The sequence below is a fragment of the Polyodon spathula genome, chromosome 3 (genome assembly GCF_017654505.1).
Source record: "Polyodon spathula isolate WHYD16114869_AA chromosome 3, ASM1765450v1, whole genome shotgun sequence".
NCBI classification, from domain to species: Eukaryota; Metazoa; Chordata; class Actinopteri; order Acipenseriformes; family Polyodontidae; genus Polyodon; species Polyodon spathula.
In genome coordinates, this window is record NC_054536.1 from 38,267,019 (window position 1) to 38,292,956 (window position 25,938).

Genomic DNA, 25,938 nt, shown 5'->3' on the forward strand with positions numbered 1-25,938 from the left:
ATAACAATAGAAAACACATTCCAGCATTACAATAGTATGTAATAAAACAAATGGATGCAGCAATTGTATCAATTAATTATGCGATTAAAAACCAAGATTAACTAAGATTCATTTTTTTAATTTCAAGATTAATCATGATTAATTTTTTTGCTTGACAGTCCTAATCTCTCTCTCTCTCTCTCTCTCTCTCTCTCTCTCTCTCTCTCTCTCTCTCTCTCTCTCTCTCTCTCTCTCTCCTCTCTCTCTCTATATATATATATATATATATATATATATATATATATATATATATATATATATATATCTCTCACTCACACACACAAATATAATTAAACTGAAAAATCATTCTACAGTAGGGAGGTTCAAAGCACAGCTGAGATTGGAGTCTTGATCCTCTGCTTTAGTCAGTTTAGCACAAGGGTTAACCTTTCATTATTTAATTTTGTTTGGGGTGTCATTTTTCATTAACTTACCAATAAGCTGTAGGATCCTTTGCGGCTTGTCGGACAGTTGACAGTACTGTGCTTGGAGATTGTCGGGGATGTCAGACCACTGTTACGGGACAGAGGCCATTCCATCTCAGAGTCTGGCTGCAACTCTGAATTCTTCCTCCTCCTTATAATCTACAATAAAATGAACACATTTGACTTTCATACCTAACCTCCTCTCAGAGGAATTTTTAATTAACAAAGGTTAAACTGACCTCACTCAGTACTACTTGCGAGCATACTCAGCATTGTTTGTAGTAACATTCTGTGTTTTCTCACTTTGTGCCACAAATGATCACTGCACTCGTTCTTTTTTTCAGTTTTATCACTCAAGGCAAAACTTCAAAACATAGACCTGATTTTCCAAAGTTGGTAAATTCCTCAGAGTAAGGGTTATGAACATATGTTGGAAGTTCTGTATGTTCTTTATGTTGCAATGTTCCATTGATAGTCGAGGCACTTTACTGTTGAGTAAGTGTCGTCAAATTCAAAGTAAATTCTCCTGCCACACCCCAGTAATGAATAATAATTTACAGGTACAGAGCTTGAAGACAACTTCCCCTGAAGCAAGAAAAAATGAGGAAAAACCAGAGTGAAAACTACATGACTTATGCTTTTAGATAACACTATACAATACCAGCGTGTATTATTTGGTGAAGGAAAAGATAAAGTTGGGCATTCTATGAAAAAAAAAATCTGCAAAAATATAATTAAAAAAAGGTGCTCCAGTGGAACAGTAACTAGATCGAAAACACAAATATTGACCTAAATTGCAATATGAAGGAAAAGGCTGCAAGAATGCGAAAGTCAGAAAATGGAACTGGAGCAAAGGAAGAATTAACACTAAAATGACCAAGGGGGGTTTTGGAATTCCAATTGTTACTTTTCCTAACTATATGTACTAGTTACCCTGACAAAGAAAAAAATTGCGTAGCTGCAAAAATTAGCAAGATAAAATACTGTCAAAGCTATTCTGACAAGGAGTGGTCAAATTGATAGATACAGTTAAAACTTATTATTATCATTTGTATTTATCAGGTCGGAACTTGCAGACATGTATTGACGTTTGATTATATCAGTCTGCATTCTTCAAGTGAGCAGTCTGTTGACATTTGTATTGTTTCAATGAGCCTCCTGATAGCCCATCAATCAGCCTTGACAGCTCATGGTGTCAGGCTGTCTGTCTGTACTGGTTACTGGCTGGAATTACTGCATATTTTACCAAACATAGATTCTATTGCAGCAAAGACGGACAATGGCTCTGAAGCAGACTAGACACCAACATGATCCCTGGTCAATGCCCTTGGAGTAATTAGAAGCTTTCATTGTACTGCTATATGCCTGTGGAGCATTTGGTGCAGAAGCATGGGTTACTGATGATAGCTGTGCCAAATGAGCACAGTCTGCGGTAACTGCACTTCGTATTTTGAAAAGTGCAGGTTCATCTTGATTTGTGCCAGCACTTAGACTTGATTATAGTAGGTCTGTGTATAAATGCATAGCTTCGGTTGCATATATGCGCTTTGTTATGTAAGCAATAGAAACCATTTATTTAAAAAAAAAAGAAAATTGATAATTCTTTACATTTTACAGATTTGTTATTATATATATATATATATATATATATATATATATATATATATATATATACACACACACACACACACACACACACACACACACAAACATTTGTTTATTTCACTCTTTACCATTTTTTGAGGTTTGTGTGTTATGTAATTTGTCTGTATAGAAACACATTTCTGTTCAAATGTCCGTTTATTTACAATGTTTTGTATGTACAATGCTTTATATGACGTTCCTGAATAAAACTATGACTTATATTCAATTGTTTGTCCTTTCATTATAATATTTATGTTGTTTTTAATACACCAGTCAAATTGACCGGCCGTGGTTGTTCTAGGTATGCCTATAAACACGGTCGTTCTTTTGTTAAATGAAATCGATAAAAATAAAATTAAAATCTTTGCTAAACTTAGAGTCAATTTCTGGGAACGAGTAGGAAGTTACCTTAGCATTGATTACATGGTGCTTTATACATGGTTAATTCACAGAAAGTAAAATGTTTGCTTCCTATATGTGCATTATGGAGAAGGAGTGTTTTGTATTTTCGTCAGATGTGTGTTGTTATGTGTCTCGTGGCGCCCCCCACCCCCGTTTATAATTCTCTTCGGTTATAAGGCTCATATTGTGTGTCCCAAGACTTGCGTTATAGCGAGGGAGCACTGTATATATGAAAAGGCGCTAGCAAGAATTTTAATATCGACTTAAAGAGCCAAGCAGAATGGGACAGCGCGTTAACTTAGTCGGAACAAGGTACTGAATCCCGGGAAAGGGGCAGAGAGAGCCGCCGGCTTCGTACAGGACAGACAGTCATGGAGGGGACTTCATCAGAACCTAAAGCTAAGAAGAATTATCGCTTAAAAAGCTAAACAAATTTACATAAAAATATAACTTTACTTACCTTGGAAAATTGCAATTTTTACATTTACTCAAAACAGCCCTTACTTAAGAGTAAACACCTTTACTAACTTTGGAAAATCAAGCTCTATATATTTTAGCGTTAAGACAGAAACAGAAATGACTTACTTTTTGCACAATTGTCGTGGCAAGTTCTTCTATTAGTTCTTCTTTGTTATCACGCAAGTACTGGGCCTCATTTTGCTTCTCCTAGAGAAAAGCCATATATTACAAAACCACATCATGTGAAAGTGGTACAATTATTTACCTGGAGCTAGAAACAATACTATTCTATTTATACTATGACAACATTGCATTACTTACCTACTTTCCAGTCAAATCATATTTTTCTTTGGTTAGGATTAGTTTTCTGCATTTTCATTGTTTACCTTAACACATTTTTTTTCTGATTCATTTTAATGCCCCTGGGATGTATGAACGATGAAGCAGAATCTGTGTAAATCGAGGCCACATTACCTGGTACTTTGCGAATGTTTGAGCAATCGCTGTGCTGATAGAGTTAGTATCTGCAGAAGGTATGAATGTGACATCAGCACAAAATAAGCCAGACTTATTCGCCGTGAAATCGTAAAAAAAAAAAAAAAAAAAAAAAAGAAAATTGACAGAACCTGATGGTCCAGACCATCGGGAGACGTGTCAAAAATCACACATTTCCATCCATGCTTTCCATAAATTTACCATCGAAAGCATTTCCATCATTATGCTCCATAAGTTTACCAAGTACCAACTAAAGCATCATCATTTTCTGTCAAATATTTTAGGATTAAGATTGTCAGCATTAGGCAGTGTTTAGCTGATAGACAGCCAGTACTGTCGCACAAAGTCACCAGTGCATACTCCTCTGCAATAAACAGTAGCTGTCCAGCAAAGCACAGAGCTCTGACAAACTCATTAACAGTCGTTCCGCGCTTTCTTTTATTAAAGGGCGTATAAAAACCACAGAAATAGATTGCTTGTCTCGGTTTACCTTATTGTTTTAGTTTAATGTGTCGCTTACATTCAATTATATCTGTATTTGCAATGCATCGTGTAGGGCAGACGACTGTTTGGCTTTTGTTGCTTGTAGTAAAAGATCGAAATATTTGACTATCATAGAGGGTTAAGGACAAAGGTCATCCAAACATTATTTTTCTATTGAATATTTATAAACTGATTTACATTTTCTCCCAATTCCTTATTCACTCAAAATATTATATTTTCGTGTATTTCAATGTAGTTTTTGATCAAGCTAGTTACTACGCCCAGCACTTGCCAAAATAAATCAGACTTTGATTGGCCATTGACAACAGAATCCGATGATAATGTGTTTGTGAAGCAACAGAGAACCAATCACATGCAACGCTTGAATGTTATTTGCTCCTCTGTCTACATGTATGTGCTATATCCTAGGACACAGTGTAAAAAAAAAAAAAAAATAGCATTTTAATCAAAATAGTGTATTTCCTACAAAAATAGTACTGGGAAAATACTGAATAGTAGACTAGAAATCTGGTATAAATCAGTAAAAACCAAGAATAAACTGGAAATGCAGAACACTAGTTATGATTAACCTTCCACAGTCTTGACACCCACTGTTTGTACACATCCTCATCTTGCACATGGATTTCCATATGAGATGTTATTCCTTCTGTCCCTTGTCAGTCTACAATAATTCATCATGTACTGATCATTCTTGATATTACAATCATGACACTTTATGATTCAAGAGAGCATTGATGTCAGCAACATTAAAGGATTATTTGGTATGTGCATATAGTACACAAACTGGATCACCACTTTGTAGAGCTCTGTAGACAATTGTGGAGCACCATTTGTATATATATATTATGTATAATATATATATAATAGTTATCTATATATATTATATGATATAGGGGAACAAACGATAATATAGTATAGATATATATAAACATATATAAATATTATGGAAATACCATTTACCTTTGTTTTGAAAGGATAAACTAAAACAAGTCTCTTTTGAATTTTAGTCATAGTTAAGACTATTAACAAAAAAAAAATATTTTGAGACTAAGAAGTCTAAAAAATATATATACATATATATTTATATATATGTATATACACACACACACACACACACACACACACACACACACACACACACACACACACACACACACACACACACAAAAGTTTTAGGCAGGTGTGAAAAAATGCTGTAAAGTAAGAATGCTTTCAAAAATAGACATGTTAATAGTTTATATTTATCAATTAACAAAATGCAAAGTGAGTGAACAGAAGAAAAATCTAAATCAAATCAATATTTGGTGTGACCACCCTTTGCCTTCAAAACAGCATCAATTCTTCTAGGTACACTTGCACACAGTTTTTGAAGGAACTTGGCAGGTAGGTTGGCCCAAACATTTTGGAGAACTAACCACAGTTCTTCTGTGGATTTAGGCAGCCTCAGCTGCTCCTCTCTCTTCATGTAGTCCCAGACAGACTCGATGATGTTGAGATCAGGGCTCTGTGGGGGCCCATACCATCACTTCCAGGACTCCTTGTTCTTTACGCTGAAGATAGTTCTTAATGACTTTCACTGTATGTTTAGGGTCGTTGTCATGCTGCAGAATAAATTTGGGGCCAATCAGATGCCTCCCTGATGGTATTGCATGATGGATAAGTATCTGCCTGTACTTCTCAGCATTCATTCTGACCAAATCCCCAACTCCATTTGCAGAAATGCAGCCCCAAACTTGCAAGAAACCTCCACCATGCTTCACTGTTGCCTGCAGACACTCATTCCTGTACCGCTCTCCAGCCCTTCGGCGAACAAACTGACTTCTGCTACAGCCAAAAATTTCAAATTTTGACTCATCAGTCCAGAGCACCTGCTGCCATTTTTCTGCATCCCAGTTCCTGTGTGTTCGTGCATAGTTGAGTCGATTGGCCTTGTTTCCACGTCGGAGGTATGGCTTTTTGGCCGCAAGTCTTCCATGAAGGCCACTTCTGACCAGACTTCTCTGGACAGTAGATGGATATACCAGGGTCCCACTATTTTCTGCCAATTCTGAGCTGATGGCATTGCTGGACAACTTCCGATTGCGAAGGGAAGTGAGCAATATGTGTCTTTCATCTGCTGCAGTAAGTTTCCTTAACGACCACTGCGTCTACGGTCCTCAACGTTGCCTGTTTCTTTGTCTTTCTTCAAAACTGTCTTCAGCAACCTCACCTTGTTAGCTGAGTTTGGCTGTTCCTCACCCAGTTTTATTCCTCCTACACAGCTGTTTCTGTTTCAGTTAATGATTGTGTTTCAACCTACATATCGAATTGATGATCATTAGCATCTGTTTGGTATAATTGTTTAATCATACTGCATTTTTTCACACCTGCCTAAAACTTTAGCACAGTACTGTGTGTGTGTGTGCCTATATATATATATATATATATATATATATATATATATATATATATATATATATATCGTCGAGATAATATAAACGGGGGGTATTCGAAGAGGTATATATTCCCCACAAGATACGGAGTTTTTAGGGTGATTTGGACCCCACCACCTGCACTTCATTTTTTAAGCGATGTTCAGTCGACCTGTCGGGTGGGGTGATTGCCTCACTTGATGCCTAGACTGGTCGGGTGGGTGGACGAGAGAGTTGCTCAGCTGGAATCCCAGTATAACAGCCTGGCCGAACAGAATATGTTTCTAAGCATTTTTTAGGATGTTCAGCACAACTAGCAACATTTCTTCTTAGATTTCTCTTGCCCTTTCTAACACGCATTTTTACCTGTTTAAGCATACTTCTATATTCTTCCCAATTGTTTGCTATTCCATCTTTTTTTTCCTATTTTATTTTTTATTGATATGTTTAACCATCTTGGGGACAGGTTGTTTTTTTATTTTCGGTATATACTTGTCCTGCATGTCTTGCATTATAACTTGAACTGTCATATCCTCCAATTCCCCTGCACAGTCTATTTCTCTTAGTTCCTGTCTCAGTCCTTCAAAGTTAGTCTTTCTGAAACTATACACTTTAGTTTGTGCAGCTTTTTGCCTGGAATTCCATGCAATTACAAATTTAACCATATTAAGGGGTTCTACTACGTCTTATACTACATAGCATGTCCTAGTTGTTTGTGAATACCAGATCTAAGATCGGTCCATCCCTTGCTGGATGTGGTCAAGCACCAGCCATTTACTGCATCAATCAGTTCAGGTTCTACGTTTCCACATTCTACTGGATTTCCCAGTTTATATTGGGAAAATTGAAATCCCCCATGATTACAGTACTCTTGCCCCTACATGTATTTCTAATTGCTTCGTATACTAATTTGCTATAATTTCTATTTTGACCTGGGGCTCTGTATCATACCCCAACAGAAACAAATTTAGTGCTTTTACCTAACAGCGCTACACAAAATTGACTCACTTTGGTTTGTAGACTGAGATAAAATGATGTTTTTTTTACTTCTACCCCATCCCTAACATATAGAGCTACGCCTCCACCTCCTCTCCTATCTAGTCTATCTTTTGAGAATACATACCCCTGTAGGACTAAGCCAAGTTTCTGTGCTTCAGTTTACATATGTGCTTTTAGTTCTAACCGTTTATTTCAGATGCGTCTGGCATTTAGACACAGGCATTTCATTTTTGATTCTGTGTGACTTGTACCTTTAGCCCTAACTAGAACCGGATTTTAGTTCCCACACACCCCCTTCCCAGTTGTCCCTTTCTAGTCTTCTTGAGGGTTCTTTCTAAGCTCCGTACCAGAACATCTGCTCCCCTATCATTAAGGCATAAGCAATCTTTCTTGAAAAGGTGTTTCAGTTATCTACGAACCCAAAACCCTCCCTTCTACATTTATTCTCTAACCACAGACTTAAACCAATTATTCTGCTAAACCTCTCCTTCCCTGCTGTCACAACTGGAAGCACCCCAGAGAATATTACTTGACTTGTTTCTCTTTAAGCCTGGCAGAGTTCAGTGAACCTCCCTTTCAGTACTTCCGACCTCCTCTCACGTATGTTATTTGTCCCTACATGGACAATCACTGTTGGATCTGTTCCTGCCCCATTTGTGACCCAATCTAATCTGTCGATCAGGTTTTCAACTCTGGCACCAGGGAGACTACATGCCTTATTTTATTCCCCACTATGATCTGTCTCTGACTGTCCCCACTCTGTTGATATATATGCTAAACATATTTTGTGTCCATGTGCAGCAAGACTACATCCCCCCTGGGAGCCTGGGAATTACAGCCAGAATGAGAAACACCTGTAATTAAGCAGGCAGGTATAAAAACAGGTCAAAATGTTTGTAAGTTGTCCAACGGCCTCTGTGTGAAGCCCATAGTGACTTTCTTCAGAGGGCATGGCATTAGCAAACTAAGTTCTACTACTGGTCGGCCAATATCTGCAATATGTAATACTGGTTGCTGGGTGCAGTCCCACTCGCGATGGGAGGGACCTGCACGGCTACACATGAAGGAGGCTTTCTGCTCTCTGCATCTCAGTTCCATGCTACAGTAACCCTCTGGTTGGGGCACAATTTAGAATACATTTCGGTCGACAGTCTACCTCTTTGTCTACACCAATTGATGCAAATCATTTGTTCCCACCCTCACTGGGTTTCACAGCTTTCTCAAAAATGTAACCACCTCATACTAATTTCTTCTGCTCACTGCAGATTCTGCATTTTGTATATAGCAGGGTTCCCAAATCTCCCACTGACTGTGCTGGAATCCAACCCTAATTGTAGGGGCTTGATTTCAAAGATCTAAGCCCCATTCTATCCCTCCTCATTGTCTATACTGAAGGCATACATACTCTACTGGAAGAAGGACCTAGGCTTTGCTTACCTCAAATGAACTCCTCATTGGTCTGTGCCCGTCACAGTGTAATACAGTTTAAAAACTTGCATCGTCTCCATCTTTCTAAGAGTAAATTGGCCAAAATCTATCCCGACCTGGACTGCCTGTGACAGGTGTAAACTAGCTCTGCTACGCTTATTCATATTTCTTCCTTTATTCATATATCTTCATGTATCTTATTAGGTTTAATGATTCATGTGGAGTATTGTTTTATTTGATATTAAAAAACAATAAACGGAGTTTAAAAAAAAAAAATCATGTTTTACTATAATGTGTGTGTCTTACAAAGGGAGACCTACAATATCATAGCAATATATAATTATATAAGATTTACTGGAATATACTGGGTTTCTGTAACGGCTAATACCACACTGCATTCAAGGTAATCGAATGGCACCTCCATTGCAGATTTTTACTGTGCCTAGTTAGCCAAGTGAAGAATAGATATGACCTTGGTGAGAAAAGGGGTCACTATCTAAATGGAGTCTACATAAATCAGATGCATAGCCATTTACAGCTTAACAGATCTTATGTGCAAATAAACCTAGGCAAGAATATGATTCATGATAATGTGATGAATTTAGGTATCTGTGCTATGAAAAACCACAAAGCCTGTACCACATGAGGGTGAAGAAAGGTCAGTTTGGTTATGTATTTAAGAATAAGAGAAAGAGAAGCGCTATGGATCTGGTTACAGACTAAACAATGCTGTGTCTGAATCTGAAGGTTGCAGAATGTGAACTGAAGGATTTGGTCGGGAGTCAAAGATTATTCCCCATTCCCTGGCATGACGTATAACAGTCAGTGATGTGTTTTTTTTTTTTTTTTTTTTTTTTTTTTTTTGCTAATCTATAATAAGGGCTTCTGATTTTCAGTGTTTTACTGACTTAAGCCATTCATGTATCTCAATCACAACAGAGAAATGTGTTTAGTAAAATGTATTTAATTTAAGTTTTTTTTTTCTGCAGTCCTGTGTGCAGTTAAAAGAAAGCGTGATGCACTCTACCCAAAATATAGGTGTCGTTTACCAGCACATTTAAGTTAACTCTGTCGAGTGTACTCGACATTACATTAGTAATGTTAACTAAGATTTTATATATATATGTAACAAAGTGCCCGCCCCTGTGTATTATCTGTTATGTGTTGCGTGTGGTGTGTTAATGTTGGTGTATAGACATTGGTACACGGGATATAAACGGGTCTGTAACACGAGTGTTTAAAAATGTGTATGTGTATTTAGGCACGAGGATTGCACAGCACTTCACGTGCAAGTAAAATGTAGTAATATGTGAGCACGGGGAATTGCACTTTATTAATTCACGTGCTGGGATTCAAGTGAATAATTAATTGGTAATTGAATCCCAGCACAATAGTATATATAGATGCACGTTGTCACATACTGGTTGTTGGGTGTTCGGTGAGCGGAGAACGGGATTGGAGACGGAGGAAATAAGCAGTAGTAGTAATAATAAGAGGAGAAAGTATCCGCTCACCGTGTTTGTCAGTGTCTGTCCGTGCACCGTTTTGTTAAGTTTAGTCTGTTTTTGTTTGTCTATTTATTTTGGCGTAGAGTGCCGTGTCCTGTGTTTTTCGTGTTTGTTAAACCTTTTATTTTGTATTAAACCGGCGCCAACAGGCGTCTTCATCATTTCATTTCATCCGTCCTGTGTTTTGTGTATTTCATTACCTTTCCTGGCTCTGACGCCGCCCACTTCGGCCGTCTCTGTGACACGTGGTGTCCTGCGTGGGATTTAACAGCGCCTCCAAGCGTCAGACCAGGAGAGGTTTTTTTTTTGTGTGTGGGAGAAAAAAAAAAAAAAAAAAAAAAAAAGGGGCGTCTTTGGATTACAAAAAAAAAAAAAAAAAGAAAGAAATGGGGAGAAGCAGGAAAGACGATAAAGAGGTGAGGGACAGGGAGGAGTGCCGCCTAAGGGCCAGACATCCCCGGCGATGTAACCAGTCCTTGCCGGGGTGCCTCCTCTGCAACCAGGACCATCTCTTTGCCAATTGTCCCTTCCGCTGCCCCTACCAGGAGGGAGAGGAGGAACTGCCGCAGGAGAGGAAGGTGAGGAGGTGGCAGAGAAGGGGAAAGGGGAAGATGAAGGCACCAGTCCCACCGCAATTCTCCACAGCCGCACCAGTCCCCTGCAAGACTACACTCCGCTCCCACCTCCACACCAGAGACTCCGCCTGCCACCTCCACCGGCAGGAGAGAGCAGCAGGAGCTGCCTCTGCCTCCGCCACCTCCACCGGCAGGCGCAGAGCAGCAGGAGCTGCCTCTGCCTCCGCCACCTCCACCGGCAGGCGCAGAGCAGCAGGAGCTGCCTCTGCCTCCGCCCGGCAGGAACAGAGCACCTCCTCCGCCACCTCCACGGAGGGGGCGAGAGCAGAGGAGCGCTCGCCTCTAGTGTCGAAGCAAGGCGTGGAGGTGCTCTGCCTCCGCCGCCTCCACGGGCAGGAGGAGAGCAGCAGGAGCTGCCTCTGCCTCCGCCACCTCCACCGGCAGGAGCAGCAGCAGGAGCTGCCTCTGCCTCCGCCACCTCCACCGGCAGGAGCAGAGCAGCAGGAGCTGCCTCTGCCTCCGCCACCTCCACCGGCAGGGGGAGAGCAGCAGGAGCTGCCTCTGCCTCCTCCACCGGCAGGCTGGGTCCCTACCAGCAGAGGGTGAGCCTGCCTCTGCCTCCGCCACCTCCACCGGCAGAGGGTGGAGATGCCTGCTGCCTCCGCCACCACCAGCAGAGGGTGAATGCAGACCAGCAGAGGTTGAATGCCTGCTGGCCTCACTTCCCCCATCAGCACGAGGGTGAATGCCTGCTGGGTCCCTGTCTAACCAGCAGAGGGTGAGGTGGTACACTTCCCTCCAAAGAATTATCGCCTGCTCCACCGGCACCGGCATGCGGGAAAACTGTCACCAGAGGGCTTGATAATCATTCCAACACCAGCAGAGGGGTGGTGTCCGCCTTTTCATTCCTTCACCAAGGGGGTGAAGGCATGCGACACGAACCCATGGCAATTAACAGAGCGGTTGTGAATGCCCCTTGCTGCAGGTACATCACTGCCTTCCTCTGACTATCCACCCCCCACCCAGCCACAGAAGGCGTGTCGATCCATGCCTGCTTCCTGTCCCTTCAGCTGAGGGTGAATGCCTGCTGGGTCCCTGTCCACCAGCAGAGGGTGAATGCCTGCTGGTATCACTTCCCCCACCAGCAGAGGGTGAATGCCTGCTGGGTCCACCAGCAGAGGGTGAATTTTTGCTGGGTCCCCTAGTTCCCACTAGGATGAGTGGTGATGATGAGGAACTATCAGGGGCTGTCCACCAGCAGAGGGTGAATGCCTGCTGGTATCACTTCCCCCACCAGCAGAGGGTGAATGCCTGCTGGGGAAGGACGGGGTATCACTTTCGCCGACCAGCAGAGGGTGAATGCCTGCTGGGTCCCTGTCCACCAGCAGAGGGTGATTGCCTGCTGGGTCCCTGTCCCACCAGCAGAGGGTGAATGCCTGCTGGGTCACCCGTCCACCAGCAGAGGGTGAATGCCTGCTGGGTCCCTGTCCACCAGCAGAGGGTGAATGCCTGCTGGGTCTCTGTCCACCAGCAGAGGGGGAATGCCTGCTGGAGCTGCCTTCCCTTCACCAGCAGAGGACTGGATGCCTGGGGTCCTCAGCTTCCCTTGCATAGGCTGCTGAGGGAAGCACGCTGAAGAACCGCCTGGCCGCACCGAGAAGAGGGCCAATGCCCACACCCCAGCTTGTCCCGACTGCCAGCCTCGCTTCGCCCAAGGATGCCTGCCTCTCCTTTCCACCAGCAAGGATGCCTGCCTCGCTTCGCCAAGGATGCCAGCCTCGCTTCGCCCAAGGATGCCAGCCTCGCTTCGCTGCCGGATGCCAGCACTCGGCCCAAGAATGCCCTGCCCGGCTGGGGTTGCCCGCCGCTCTGCGTCGCCTGGGGTTGCCCGCTGGCTCAGCTTTCGCCTGCAGGGTTGCCCGCCTCTGCTTCGCCTGGGGATGCCCGCCTCGCTGCATCGCCTGGGGTTGCCACGCCGCTCCGCATCCAGCCGGAAGGAGCCATAGGAGCTCGCCCACCCAGGAGCTGCCGGCCACGAAGAAGGGGGATGAGGTCTGGAGACCGCCACCCCCAGCAGCCTCTGTTTCGCTGCCGGAGGAGGGGGAGGAGGTCTGGCTGCCTCTGGCAGGGGCCTGGGGTTGCTGCACCGCTCTACATCGCCTGGATGTCTGCCTCGCCACTCCCACTGCAGCAGTTTTGCCCCCGCTTCGGGATCTTGGGACGAGGTCTGGAGACCACCTTCCCCGAGAATGCCTGCAGCCTTTCTCCGCTGCAGGAGATCGGCTGGGGGAGGTCCACGCCGCCTGCATCCATGGGACTGGAGCCTGGGGTTGCCCGCCGCTCCGCATCACAGCCGGAAGTACGGTGGCCGGAACCCCACGAAGGGGAGCTGCCGGCCACGAAGAAGGGGGAGGAGGTCTGGAGACCGCCAACCCCAGCAGCAGTTCCGCTGCTAGGAGGAGGGGGGAGGAGGTCTAGACCGCCAACCCCAGGCTGGAGACCGCCAACCCCAGCAGCATTTCTCCGCCGGAGATCGTGGGGGAGGTCCGGAGACCTGCTCCCTCTGCAGTTTCTTCCCTGCCGGAAGGAACGGTTTGAAGCCCCACCAAGGGGAGCTGCCGGCGCCGAAGGGGGGGGAAGGTCAGGAGACCACACCCCAAGCAGCCTTTCCGCTGCTTTGACTACCCTGGAGGAGGTATACCCTGTGACAGCATTACGACCTGTGGGCCCCTGGAAGCCTCTGGTCCTGGCCAAGGACTTTGGGCTGGACTTTTGGGCTTTTAAGGGGGGAGGTGGCCATTGAGGCAATGTTTGCTTTGCACAAGGGATTGTGCTTGCTTCACGCCCCCTGGGCACCACCCGTAAAACAAATGGTGCCGCTACAACCTGGGTTATGTTTAGGTGTGTGTGGTGTGTTAAATGTTGGTGTATAGACATTGGTACACGGGATATAAACGGGTCTGTAACACGAGTGTTTAAAATGTATATTTGTATTTAGGCACGAGGATTGCACAGCACTTCACGTGCAAGTAAAATGTAGTAATATGTGAGCACGGGGAATTGCACTTTATTAATTCACGTGCTGGGATTCAAGTGAATAATTAATTGGTAATTGAATCCCAGCACAATAGTATATATAGATGCACGTTGTCACATACTGGTTGTTGGGTGTTCGGTGAGCGGAGAACGGGATTGGAGACGGAGGAAATAAGCAGTAGTAGTAATAATAAGAGGAGAAAGTATCCGCTCACCGTGTTTGTCAGTGTCTGTCCGTGCACCGTTTTGTTAAGTTTGTCTATTTATTTTGGCGTAGAGTGCCGTGTCCTGTGTTTTTCGTGTTTGTTAAACCTTTTATTTTGTATTAAACCGGCGCCAACAGGCGTCTTCATCATTTCATTTCATCCGTCCTGTGTTTTGTGTATTTCATTCCTTTTCCTGGTTCTGACGCCGCCCACTTCGGCCGTCTCTGTGACAATATATATATTTTTTCAATAAACAAAGAAATGTTTGTTTTAAAACAATACTGTATGTAAGATATCAACCCATAATAATGCTCACACATGCTGTGCTGTTGCCCCTACCTTTAAAAACCTCCCAGGTTTAAATATCAGTCTGTATGATAATTATGCTACACGGATAGATACAACTCAGGCATCAATGTTGGCAAACATGTGGTGCTTTCAAAATGTTGTGCGATGAAAATTAAGAACTTACCAAACTATCCCTACACTCTTCAGCCTTAGAAATCGCCTCCTCTATTGCTTCCTCTGCAACTCGAAGTGCGACTGTGAGGGTTTCCGCCATACTGTGCCCTTCGATAAAAATAAAGGTATTTAGTAAGTGAAAGAGAGAGAGGGAGAGTTTCAGTACTGTCAGGGCTGTTCTGCCTGTATTCATTACTGTACTCCTTTAGCATAATATATATTTCATAGGGCTGTCGTTAAATCGTGATTAAAAAAAAAAAAAAAAACTCAGTTAAAAACAAATTTCTTGGTTTTAAATCACATATTTAACTGATACAATTATAGCACCCCACTCATTCAAATAAATTTTATTACTGATATTATTATTATTATTATTATTATTATTATTATATTATTATTATTATTATTATTATTATTATTATTATTATGATGATGATGATTATCATCCAAAAATAGCCCATCATAAAAACCTTTCTTATTTCTGGATTCATATCGTGGGCCCCTTTTTATGGTTTTATATTTATTTACACAGAATTATAAAGAAAAATGACAGCATTAACTGTTAAATTGTTTGAACCAACTACTCACTCACAATGGAGTCAGTTTGTTACTTGCATTTCAAATTAAACTGTATATTTTCTTACCAGTTTCCTTTATAAGGCTATTCATTATACTCAAAACGGTTAAAAACAAAAACAAACTATTAAAATAAATGTGGTAATTGAAATACAATTAAAAGTTGGTAGCTGTCCACTTTGCAACAGGATTGGCTTTACAGGGTGTCTCACTGAAAGTAGCCCAGTAAGTTTTTAGTGCTCTGCTCCATAATGCAGTTCCGTGACTAACTTTCTATTCAATGATGACTGCACTTAGTGCATTGCATGCATTCGAGTATTTATAAAATAGTGCCGCAGGGAATGACTTACAGTGTGCTGAGAGGGTCAAGGCAGATTAATGCACGTTAAAAAAAGGCCCTAATCTTTTAATGTGACATTTTCTAACTTTTGCTAATTACTGTTGAGAGTTTATGGCAAAAACACCCAAAGTTCAACCAATTTCAAAAGTTTTTAATACAAAATAATTAAACACTAAAATAGAAGTAACTGTCTATTATTGCTCCCAGCTTTGTAAACATCCACAAGGATTAAAAAAAAAATGTAATTCCAATAAAAAAAGAAAACAAACAAACAGGTCTCTGAAAGCAAAGCGATGGAGCTGACAAGGCATGAACAAACGTCTCCAGGAATCCTGTGCAATGGCTGGTAAGATCGATACTGGCGCGCGGTTATTTATTTCATTATTTTATATTCCTTGTTTATTTATACTTATTTCCAAGTACTGGGAACTCATTATCTACAAAGTGTCAAAATGAACAGCTTTACAGTGGAAAGCAAATTATGGGATATTCTTCCTGCAGAAGTTCAGTGTTTTGTCCCTGTGTCTATGGCTACCTGTACAATAGCATCCCTTTAAGAGGTAAACATCACACAGGTTTGCGGGAGATTTAAAGACACCTGCATGAGGGTAACAGCACAGGCCTCAGAGATGGGGGTATCAAGAGATATTTCATATTCGGACAAGTATATTTGTAGGCGAAGCCTTACTTATCTGACCAGTCACTACTTTATCCCCCTTCAATTGTTATTTTATTTAAAATAAATTATTTATTATGTACCATTCTCAAATGCAACAATTCATTTCCCATACCAGACTCTTGCAGCCTGGCCTGACTGCTGCAAGGAAAGCAGTCTTGCAGACATAGTTAAAGACTTGAAGGGAAAAAAAAAGTACTTACTGTCACCCACCAAAATCTTTATTTATATATTTATTTATTTATTTATTTATGTGTCTGTTTTTTTTTTTTTTTTTTGTTTAACACCAGAACATTATATTTTCTTCTTCATCTCCCTCTACCCCTATCTGTGCCACATGACATCATCACATTGACATCTTATAAAAGTTTACCATAGTAAAAGCACAGCAAAGCGTAATAAAGCATAGTGAAAGCATGGTAAAGCACAGGAAATCAATGTAAAGAACAGTGAGGTATGGTAAAGCATATTAATAAACATGGTAAACCAGGGTAAATTATGGTTAATACATGGACTGCCATGGAAAAAGCATGGTAAAAGTGAATAAATACAATGATAAACTTGAATAAGGGAATGTTAGTCTATATGCTGCTCAGGATATCCAGAATGTTGTATGGCGGAGACAATGTACAGCCATAGCCTGCATTTTCACATGATTAAAACCTCACTGAGCTATAACATTTCACTAAGGTTTTTCCAGAGTTTGATTGGTTACCTGCACTACACTGACTACTTGAGGGGAAAACAAATTTTAATACGAGTGTGCTTCAGCGTTCCAGTTATTTTATAAACAAAAGGATGTGGTTAATCCCTTGGAAATGTTAAATGCTTTTTCAATAAAAATAAATAAATAAATAATTCAGGCAGTAAACTAACCAAACAAGAACATGACCAAATTAATACACACTCAATTTAAGAGCTTATACTTTAGCTTCCTCCTGAGCCCATGCTAAAAATTGAAGAGTTCCCTCAGAAACCTAATTAAAAACTACAACAAAGGCGGATTTGGTTGGCTGATCTTACTTCTGCTGCTGCTGCAACATTCCTCGACATCATTTATATGGAGCTTTCTGTTTGCTCAGGGTCCATGGGGTCAGGAAGGGGACAGGCTTGGTGAGCAGCAGCAGATGCTATTAAAAATCGCTGATCAAGTAAGTTGTTAATATATGATACAGACTCTCATGGTCTAATTGGGGTGGGGAGGTGGGCATGGGTGGAGAATGGGAATATTCTTTTGTTACATTTTGATGTATTAGGTATCATATCATTTCTCAAATAAAAATTTGCTCACAAAAAAAACCTAATTAAAATACATAAAGATTTATGTAAGGTTACTGATGTGATTTTTTAAGTACATCAATTAAATATTTAAAAGTGCATAGAACTAACAAAATAAATACAGACTGCACAATGTGATTTATTTTTTATTATATATTTCTTATAGCTAGATTAGTGAATATGCTGCACTTTCGATCATGAAGGAACACAATTGATATACATACAAGGTACTGGTAAAAAAAAACAAAAAAAAAAAAAAAAACAACACACACTACATATTTAATATATGTAACGTAATATATTATGGGAAAAGCATGCATATTCAGGCCTTTTATGTCTAAATTTCTTATTAGATTTTTGGTAAATCCTGACTATTCAAACATGTAAACAGAAATCAGTAACTGGAGTAGTCTTGCACACACACACACACACACACACACACACACACACACACACACACACACATATATTATATACAGTGCCTTGCAAAAATATTCAGACCCCTGACCAATTTTCTCATATTACTGAATTACAAATGGTACATTGAAATTTCGCTCTGTTCGATAGTTTATTTTAAAACACTGAAACTCAAAATCAAGTATTGTAAGGTGACATTGGATTTATGTTGGGAAATATTTTTAAGAAAAATAAAAAACTGAAATATCTTGCTTGCATAAGTATTCAACCCCCACATATTAATATTTGGTAGAGCCACCTTTCACTGCAATAACAGCTTTAAGTCTTTTGCGGTAAGTATGTACCAGCTTTGCATACAGTGTCGGAGTGATTTTGGCCCATTCTTCTTGGCAGATTTGCTCCAGGTTGTTCAGGTTGGTTGGACGACGCTTGTGGACCGCAATTTTCAAATAGTGCCACAGATTCTCAGTGAGATGGAGATCAGGGCTTTGACTGGGCCACTGTAGGACATTCACCTTTCTGTTCTTGAGCCACTCCAATGTTGTTTTGGCCTTGTGCTTGGGATCATTGTCCTGCTGAAAGGTGAATTTCCTCCCAAGCTTCAGTTTTTTTATCGGACTGAAGCAGATTCTCTTGCAGCATTTTCCTGTATTTTGCTCCATCCATTCTTTCTTCAATTGTCGGCCGGCCTTTTCTTGGCAGTGCCTGGGTGGTGTGATGCAGCTTCCACTTCCTGATTATTGATCCAACTGTGCTCACTTGGATATTATTTTGTACCCTTTCCCTAATCTATGGATTTGTATTACTTTATCTATAACTTCTGTAGAATGCTCTTTGGTCTTCATTTTCCTTCAGATTCACAGCCTTACCAATGATCCTTCAACAGTGGGGGTTTTTATCCAGAAAATGTGACAGCAACTTTAATGGTTCACAGGTGGAGGCCAAGGGTAAGGGCAATTTCTTTCATCGGTGCAAACTGGGAGATTCCACAGCACAGGGGTTGAATACTTATGTAAGCAAGATATTTCAGTTTTTTATTTTTTTTCTTAAAAATATTTCCCAACATAAAACCAATGTCACTTTACAATAATTGATTCTGAGTTTCAGTGTTTAAAAATAAAATATCGAACAGAACGAAATTTCAATGTACCATTTGTAATTCAGTAATATGAGAGAATTGGTCAGGGGTCAGAATACTTTTGCAAGGCACTGTGTGTGTGTGTGTGTGTGTGTGTGTATGTGTATATATATATATATATATATATATATATATATATATATATATATATATATATATATATATATATATATATATATATATATATATATATATACACATACATACACACAGCTCTGGAAAAAATTAAGAGACCACTGCAAAATTATCAGTTTCTCTGGTTTTACTATTTATAGGTATGTGTTTGGGTAAAATGAACATTTTTGTTTTATTCTATAAACTACTGACAACATTTCTCCCAGATTCCAAATAAAAATATTGTCATTTAGAGCATTTATTTGCAGAAAATGACAACTGGTCAAAATAACAAAAAAGATGCAGTGTTGTCAGACCTCGAATAATGCAAAGAAAATAAGTTCATATTCATTTTTAAACAACACAATACTAATGTTTTAACTTAGGAAGAGTTCAGAAATCAATATTTGGTGGAATAACCCTGATTTTCAATCACAGCTTTCATGCATCTTGGCATGCTCTCCACCAGTCTTTCACATTGATGTTGGGTGACTTTATGCCACTCCTGGTGCAAAAATTCAAGCAGCTCGTCTTTGTTTGATGGCTTGTGACCATCCACCTTCCTCTTGATCACATTCCAGAAATTTTCAATGGGTTTCAGGTCTGGAGATTGGGCTGGGCATGACAGGGTCTTGATCTGAAGGAAGCAAGTTTTCTTCCGGAACAACCTTGTACTTGGCTTGATTCATGCGTCCTTCACAAAGACAAATCTGCCCGATTCCAGCCTTGCTGAAGCACCCCCAGATGAGTCAAATTTTCAGCTTTGCCCAACACCTGGTCATCTAATGGTTAGACGGAGACCTGGAGAGGCCTACAAGCCACAGTGTCTTGCACCCACTGTGAAATGTGGTGGAGGATCAGTGATGATCTGGGGGTGCTTCAGCAAGGCTGGAATCACGCAGCTTTAGCATGAATCAAGCCAAGTACAAGGTTGTCCTGGAAGAAAACTTGCTTCCTTCTACTCTGACAATGTTCCCCAACTCTGAGGATTGGTTTTTCTAGCAGGACAATGCTCCATGCCACACACCCAGGTCAATCAACGTGTGGATGGAGGACCACCAGATCAAGACCCTGTCATGGCCAGCCCAATCTCCAGACCTGAACCCCACTGAAAACCTCTGGAATGTGATCAAGAGGAAGATGGATGGTCAAAAGCCATCAAACAAAGCCGAGCTGCTTGAATTTTTGTGCCAGGAGTGGCATAAAGTCACCCAACATCAATGTGAAAGACTGGTGGAGAGCATGCCAAGATGCATGAAAGCTGTGATTGAAAATCAGGGTTATTCCACCAAATATTGATTTCTGAACTCTTCCTAAGTTAAAACATTAGTATTGTGTTGTTTAAAAATGAATATGAACTTATTTTCTTTGCATTATTCGAGGTCTGACAACACTGCATCTTTTTTGTTATTTTGACCAGTTGTCATTTTCTGCAAATAAATGCTCTAAATGACAATATTTTTATTTGGAATTTGGAAGAAATGTTGTCAGTAGTTTATAGAATAAAACTAAAATGTTCGTTTTACCCAAACACATACCTATAAATAGCAAAACCAGAGAAACTGATAATTTTGCAGTGGTCTCTTAATTTTTTCCAGCGCTGTATATTACACATACACACACTACATTTATACATGAATGTAAAATTACATAATGATATGAATGACTATTTTAACTATGACATCATCACGGTGTAAAGAACATATACAAAAACTGTATGATGCAGCCAGAGGTGGATTAAGAATTATTGGGGCCCTGGGCACAAAGAAACTTGGAGGCCCCCACACACTATTAAACATGAATGTATCAAAATGCATTAATAAATAGACCCATTAAATGTTGACACATTGCATTAATAATAAAGCAAATTAAATCACAACGCGCAATGTCTTAATTAACTACTCAATTCTTCCACCCACAAAACTGAACAAAATAATTGCCTTAGGATATTGACGGAGATGCATGGGATCGCCATAAATGTAAAATAACATGAAAACAGAAAGATGTTTTAGTTTAGTGGTCATGTAGACTTGTTTGACTTACACTGCGGTAAACTACAAGAAAACATACAGGCAATACCGATAGCCTCTAGTACGAGTCTAACAATGCCTTTACAGTGATTCTTGCAATTAAAATAAAGCAATACATTAACGGTTTATCATTCCTAAAACATTAAACATGTGCTACACTTACTGTAAATGTCTCTCTTTTATATACCCATTACACCTGTGTTTTAATAATACCATCATATAATTATGTAATCAAATGTGAAAAAATACAAACACATAAAATATAACATATCATGAGAATGTATGTATTACCTTTTAAATTATTGTTTTCTTCCAAGCTTTAAGGGAGGAAAAATAAATACAATGTCGTCAAAGCCTATTTGTCACACCAGTTCTGACTCAACTGCCATTAGAGACAAGGCATTCAAATGTCTTTGATGTATTGTTGATCTCAGTTCATTTTGTATCCTTGCCATTGCCGAGAACGTATGTTCTCCTTCACAGTTTGTCAGAGGTAGGGTCAGGAAAAGTCTAAGAGCAATGTACACGTTAGGGAATGTTGGCTGAAGACCACTTTGCATTAAAACTTGCAACAGTTTGGCAGGAGATTTGTCTAGTTTATCCTGTATAAACAATATGAATTATATGAGTTCAGCAGGAAAGTTCTGTCTCAAGTCACTGGGATGAACTGCAGCAAGTCCAACAAGTTGCTCCAAAGCGACTGTCAGCATCCTATAGGCACCCAGTTGGTGATGAAGACAAGCTAGTAACTGGTCAATTACAACACAGAAAGTCTCAACGTGAAACTTTTGGCTTCCCTCAAGTAAGGTCTCAGGTTCTGCCTATTCATCTGTAAACTGTTTTCATGTCACTTTGATAATTTTGTGAAACAGTCCTGCATGTGTTTTTAGCACCATTTTCAAAAGTATGGAAATGACCTTGCAGGGAGACCACAAATGACTGAAGTGATTGCAGTAACTGAACTGCTGTATTCAGGTCAATATCACTTTTCTGTAACTGGAAACTGGTCATTTAAACCTTTGAAGAACGGTGTCCCAAAATTGTGCCATACAGGAGGTTTCCAATTGTTTCATCTTGCTCTGAAGGGAAGCAGCTTCCAGTCGGGTGTCATGTGACTGGTTCGCATCTTGTGACAGGTCTTCCAGGGTTTGCTGAATTGCATTGCAGTTCTGTCACAGAGCTTTCATGGAATCTATGCAACTGCTCCATCTTGTGTCTGACAGACTTTTGAGTGTCAAGAATGACTGGCGACCCTCATTGCGGAAAACCTGTTTCCAGCTATACGTGGACGCTGAACATAAAGCAAATGCAGAAACCAGACAAAATTAATAGCATTTGAACAGCTGCTGTTAATACTCTTAAATCCCACTAAATTAAAAGAATGGACAGCACATGGAACATAGCGAATAAGTGGGTTTAGTCGTTTTAGATGTGCCTTCAGACCGTTGTATCGCTCCAACATATTGCTGGCACTGTCATGATTGTCCAGGGCAATTGGAGATGTCCAAACCCAAGTTATTCACCATTGCAAGTACACAGTCAGCAAGGCTTGCACCTGTATGATTCTCTAGTGGCTCAAATCCAATAAACCATTCTACAATTTTCCCCTATGAACCCGAAAGTCAGATGATCAACATGTGATAAATCTGGTTCGAATCCACAATCACTGAAAAATATTTGGCTTGTTGCAGTTCTGCTGCTATTGTTTTTTTAATTTTCTGCCCCATCAAATCAATGAATTCTTTACGTACTTGATGACAGATAAGAAGGATTACCTTTACCCTTCTGTCCGAATTTAGTCATACCGTCTGCCAAAAATGGATCAAACTGAGCAATCAGCTCCAAAATCTCTAAACAGTTTCCAGTATGTGGTGATCCTAAATGCTCACAGTGGCCATGGAATGCAAGTCCACGCCCACTTAAGAATTTGATAACTGCTACAACATGCTACAACAAATTGCAGTGCTAGATTTGCATCAGCTGTACCTGTTGCCTTTGCACGTTGTATCCATGCCAGCATATGGTTTCGGTGTTCCAAGTTTTTTCCGTGTTCAGAAAGGCATTCAGGGTCTTTCCAGTCGTTGAATCCTTCAATAAACGCATGCACTTTGATTGAAAGAAGTTTGCAGGCAAAGCAGTAAACATTTCCAGAAGATGGTGCGTAAATAAGCCAGTCCCGCATAACAGATTCACCATTGAGCAGCCGCCAAGAAAATGCGTCTTCCCTCCAATCACCGGAGCAGAAGTAGACAATTTTTTTTAGTTTTTATTTATCTGTTTATTTATTTAAATATTTTTAAGAGTCGACAATTAGTTTTTTTTTTATTATTTTCTCACCAATTTAGTAGTGTCCAATTATTTTGTTTAGCTCAGCTCACCGCTATAACCCCTGCGCTGACTCTGGAGGGGTGAAGAGAAAAAAACGCTGTCCTCCGAAGCACTGCAGACTCACCATGAGGCCACCCAGAGCTACAGCGTCTGAGGACAGCGCAGCCCTGGGCAACCTGCAGGCAAGCCCGCAGCACCTGGCCAGACCACACCACAGGGGTTGCTGGTGGCAAAAGAATAGCCTGGACTCGAATCGGTGATGTCCAGACTATAGGGCACATCCTGCACTCTACACCAATGCTTTTACTGGATGCTCCACTCGGGAGCACGTTTTTATTTTGACAATCATCTGAACCCTTAGTAATCCAAAAACTCCTGAAGCTGTCATCAATGTTATTCCACAATGTAGGATCACTGCCAAATTGAGCTGCTTTGATTGCATTTGTTTCACGTGCATCACTGCTTCCGGTCAGCCGTCGTCTGCAGCTTCCTCATCATGTCGAATTGTCAGAAGCACTGTCTGCCGAACCAGGGATATCATCTTCGTCAGATGTTTCTCATTTCTCTCTCTCCTTGAAATATTGATATATTGTTGGTATCTTTTGACACAAAGAAGCTTCTTTAATCTTTTTTGCTTGCTTAAGCTTTCTCTTAGCACTCCCTCTTAAGTAACGTCGATCCATACTGGGTGTTTTGTACACGAATACTAATAAATGTCCGATTCTTTACTGTCTGTGAATTTAATTGCACACTGTTCACATCGGACCAATCGAACAGCAAGTAATTTGCATATTGGAACATGCATACATGTGTGCGTCTGTCATATCTTTTTTGTCCGTCTGTCTTATAGTTTGCAAAAAAGTCTTAGGCTAGTCTACAACAATAGTATATTTTTTGTAATTACAAACACTTGGAAATTGTATTCTGTCATTAATATGTAAATAAAAATATTTATTTAAGAGTATTAATTAAATGTTTGTTTTTTTTGCCATAGTAGTGTTAGTGGTTTTTCTCAGAGGCCGTGCGCCAATCTGCCTCGGGGTGCAGCAATGTAACAACTTCTATTGTATGCAACTGTAATTATTTATGTTTGTTTTTAAACCAATCTGGTCCAAAAAATAAATACAAAAAATCCACAATGAATGAGTGTCCATGTTTGAATGACCATACCTTCACTTTGTCTGTAAAACGTAGAGTCGCTGCCACAGGTGCTTTCTGCATAGTCAACACTTCCTTCATGAAAGCTTCCATCTACTAAGAAAAAAACAAGAAAAGGTTGACAAAACCAGAAGCATTGTATTTAGCAATTTCATATTACACATGTCCCTTCTAATCTAATTTTTGCTATTCAATCCGTAATTTTAGTTATTGACACAAATTATAAATTCACAGTCTCAAATGTATACTGGATTTAAATATTGGCAAGAATGTGTTTATTAGGATCTCAGATAAATGCTATCAAATCTAGACTTCAACTATTAAACACCAAAACTTTAGAAAAAATAACTACCAAAATACTTTCAAGAGAAATCACGTGAAAGATCCACTATAATGCCTATGAATTTAATACATATAATACTATTAGAAACCATAGTGGTTTTGGATGGTACTATATTATTTGTACATGGGATCAGGCCACAAAACACTGTAGTAACCAACAATTAATTCTTTACATTTTTTATTCCACATTGTAACACAATAAAATGTGGAAAAGTCCAAGGGGGGTGTGAATACTTTTGAGAGCCACTGTATGGTAGTTGCATTCTGTATACGCTGCAGGCGATTTATGGCATCACCCAGAAGCCCAGCAAATAGAGCATTACAATAGCCAAGTCGGGAAGGCACAAAAGCATGAATTAGTTTCACAGCATCAGACAATGACAGCAATTGCCTAAGTTTAGAAGTGTTTTGCAAATGGTAAAAGGAGACTTTGGCGAATGCGAATATGCGACTCAAAAGATACATTTTATTTTTTATGTTTCCCAGGTCTATTTTGAGAGATTTTGTGGCTTGTAGTTGCTACTGCAAAAATAACTGTCTTATCAGAGTTCATCTGTAAAGCAGCTAAGGCTGATAGTGTTCACCCTAGTGTCTTTAAGCTTATAAGGCTGTCTTGATTTATGAGTTTTGTGAATGCAAGGCGTAGGTTGCCTGTGTGCTGACCCTTGCTTTTGCATTGCAAGTCCTATCCCAAAACTTGCTTTCCAACTATGATTTGCTATGCTCATATAGCCTTCCTAAATGTTGATAAAAGGAAGCGGTAACCGCTCAGTTATTTCAGTTATGTAACCAGGTGTGAATGTTTTCAATAAGCCATATAAAATATTTTGTAATACCTCTAGTTCTAGGCAATTATTGTATATTTAATTATTATTTTTTTTACAGTATTTAAATCTATCTTTTTTTAGGATTGAGTGGGATTTTGTATGGTTTCTAAACTGCCTCTGC

General features: G+C 40.3%; 1 protein-coding gene across 2 annotated transcripts in view; it reads right to left on the reverse strand.

Moving 5' to 3' along the window:
• Window positions 1–25,938, reverse strand: part of LOC121313068 (rab effector MyRIP-like) — a 187,260-nt gene that overhangs the window by 42,257 nt on the left and 119,065 nt on the right. For both annotated transcript variants that reach the window (XM_041245207.1, XM_041245206.1), the window contains exons 5-8: window positions 24,661–24,744; window positions 14,604–14,701; window positions 3,096–3,176; window positions 474–623 (exon numbers count right to left, since the gene is read on the reverse strand). In XM_041245207.1, the coding sequence (XP_041101141.1) occupies window positions 474–623; window positions 3,096–3,176; window positions 14,604–14,701; window positions 24,661–24,744 (413 nt within the window). The remainder of the gene's footprint in view (window positions 1–473; window positions 624–3,095; window positions 3,177–14,603; window positions 14,702–24,660; window positions 24,745–25,938) is intronic.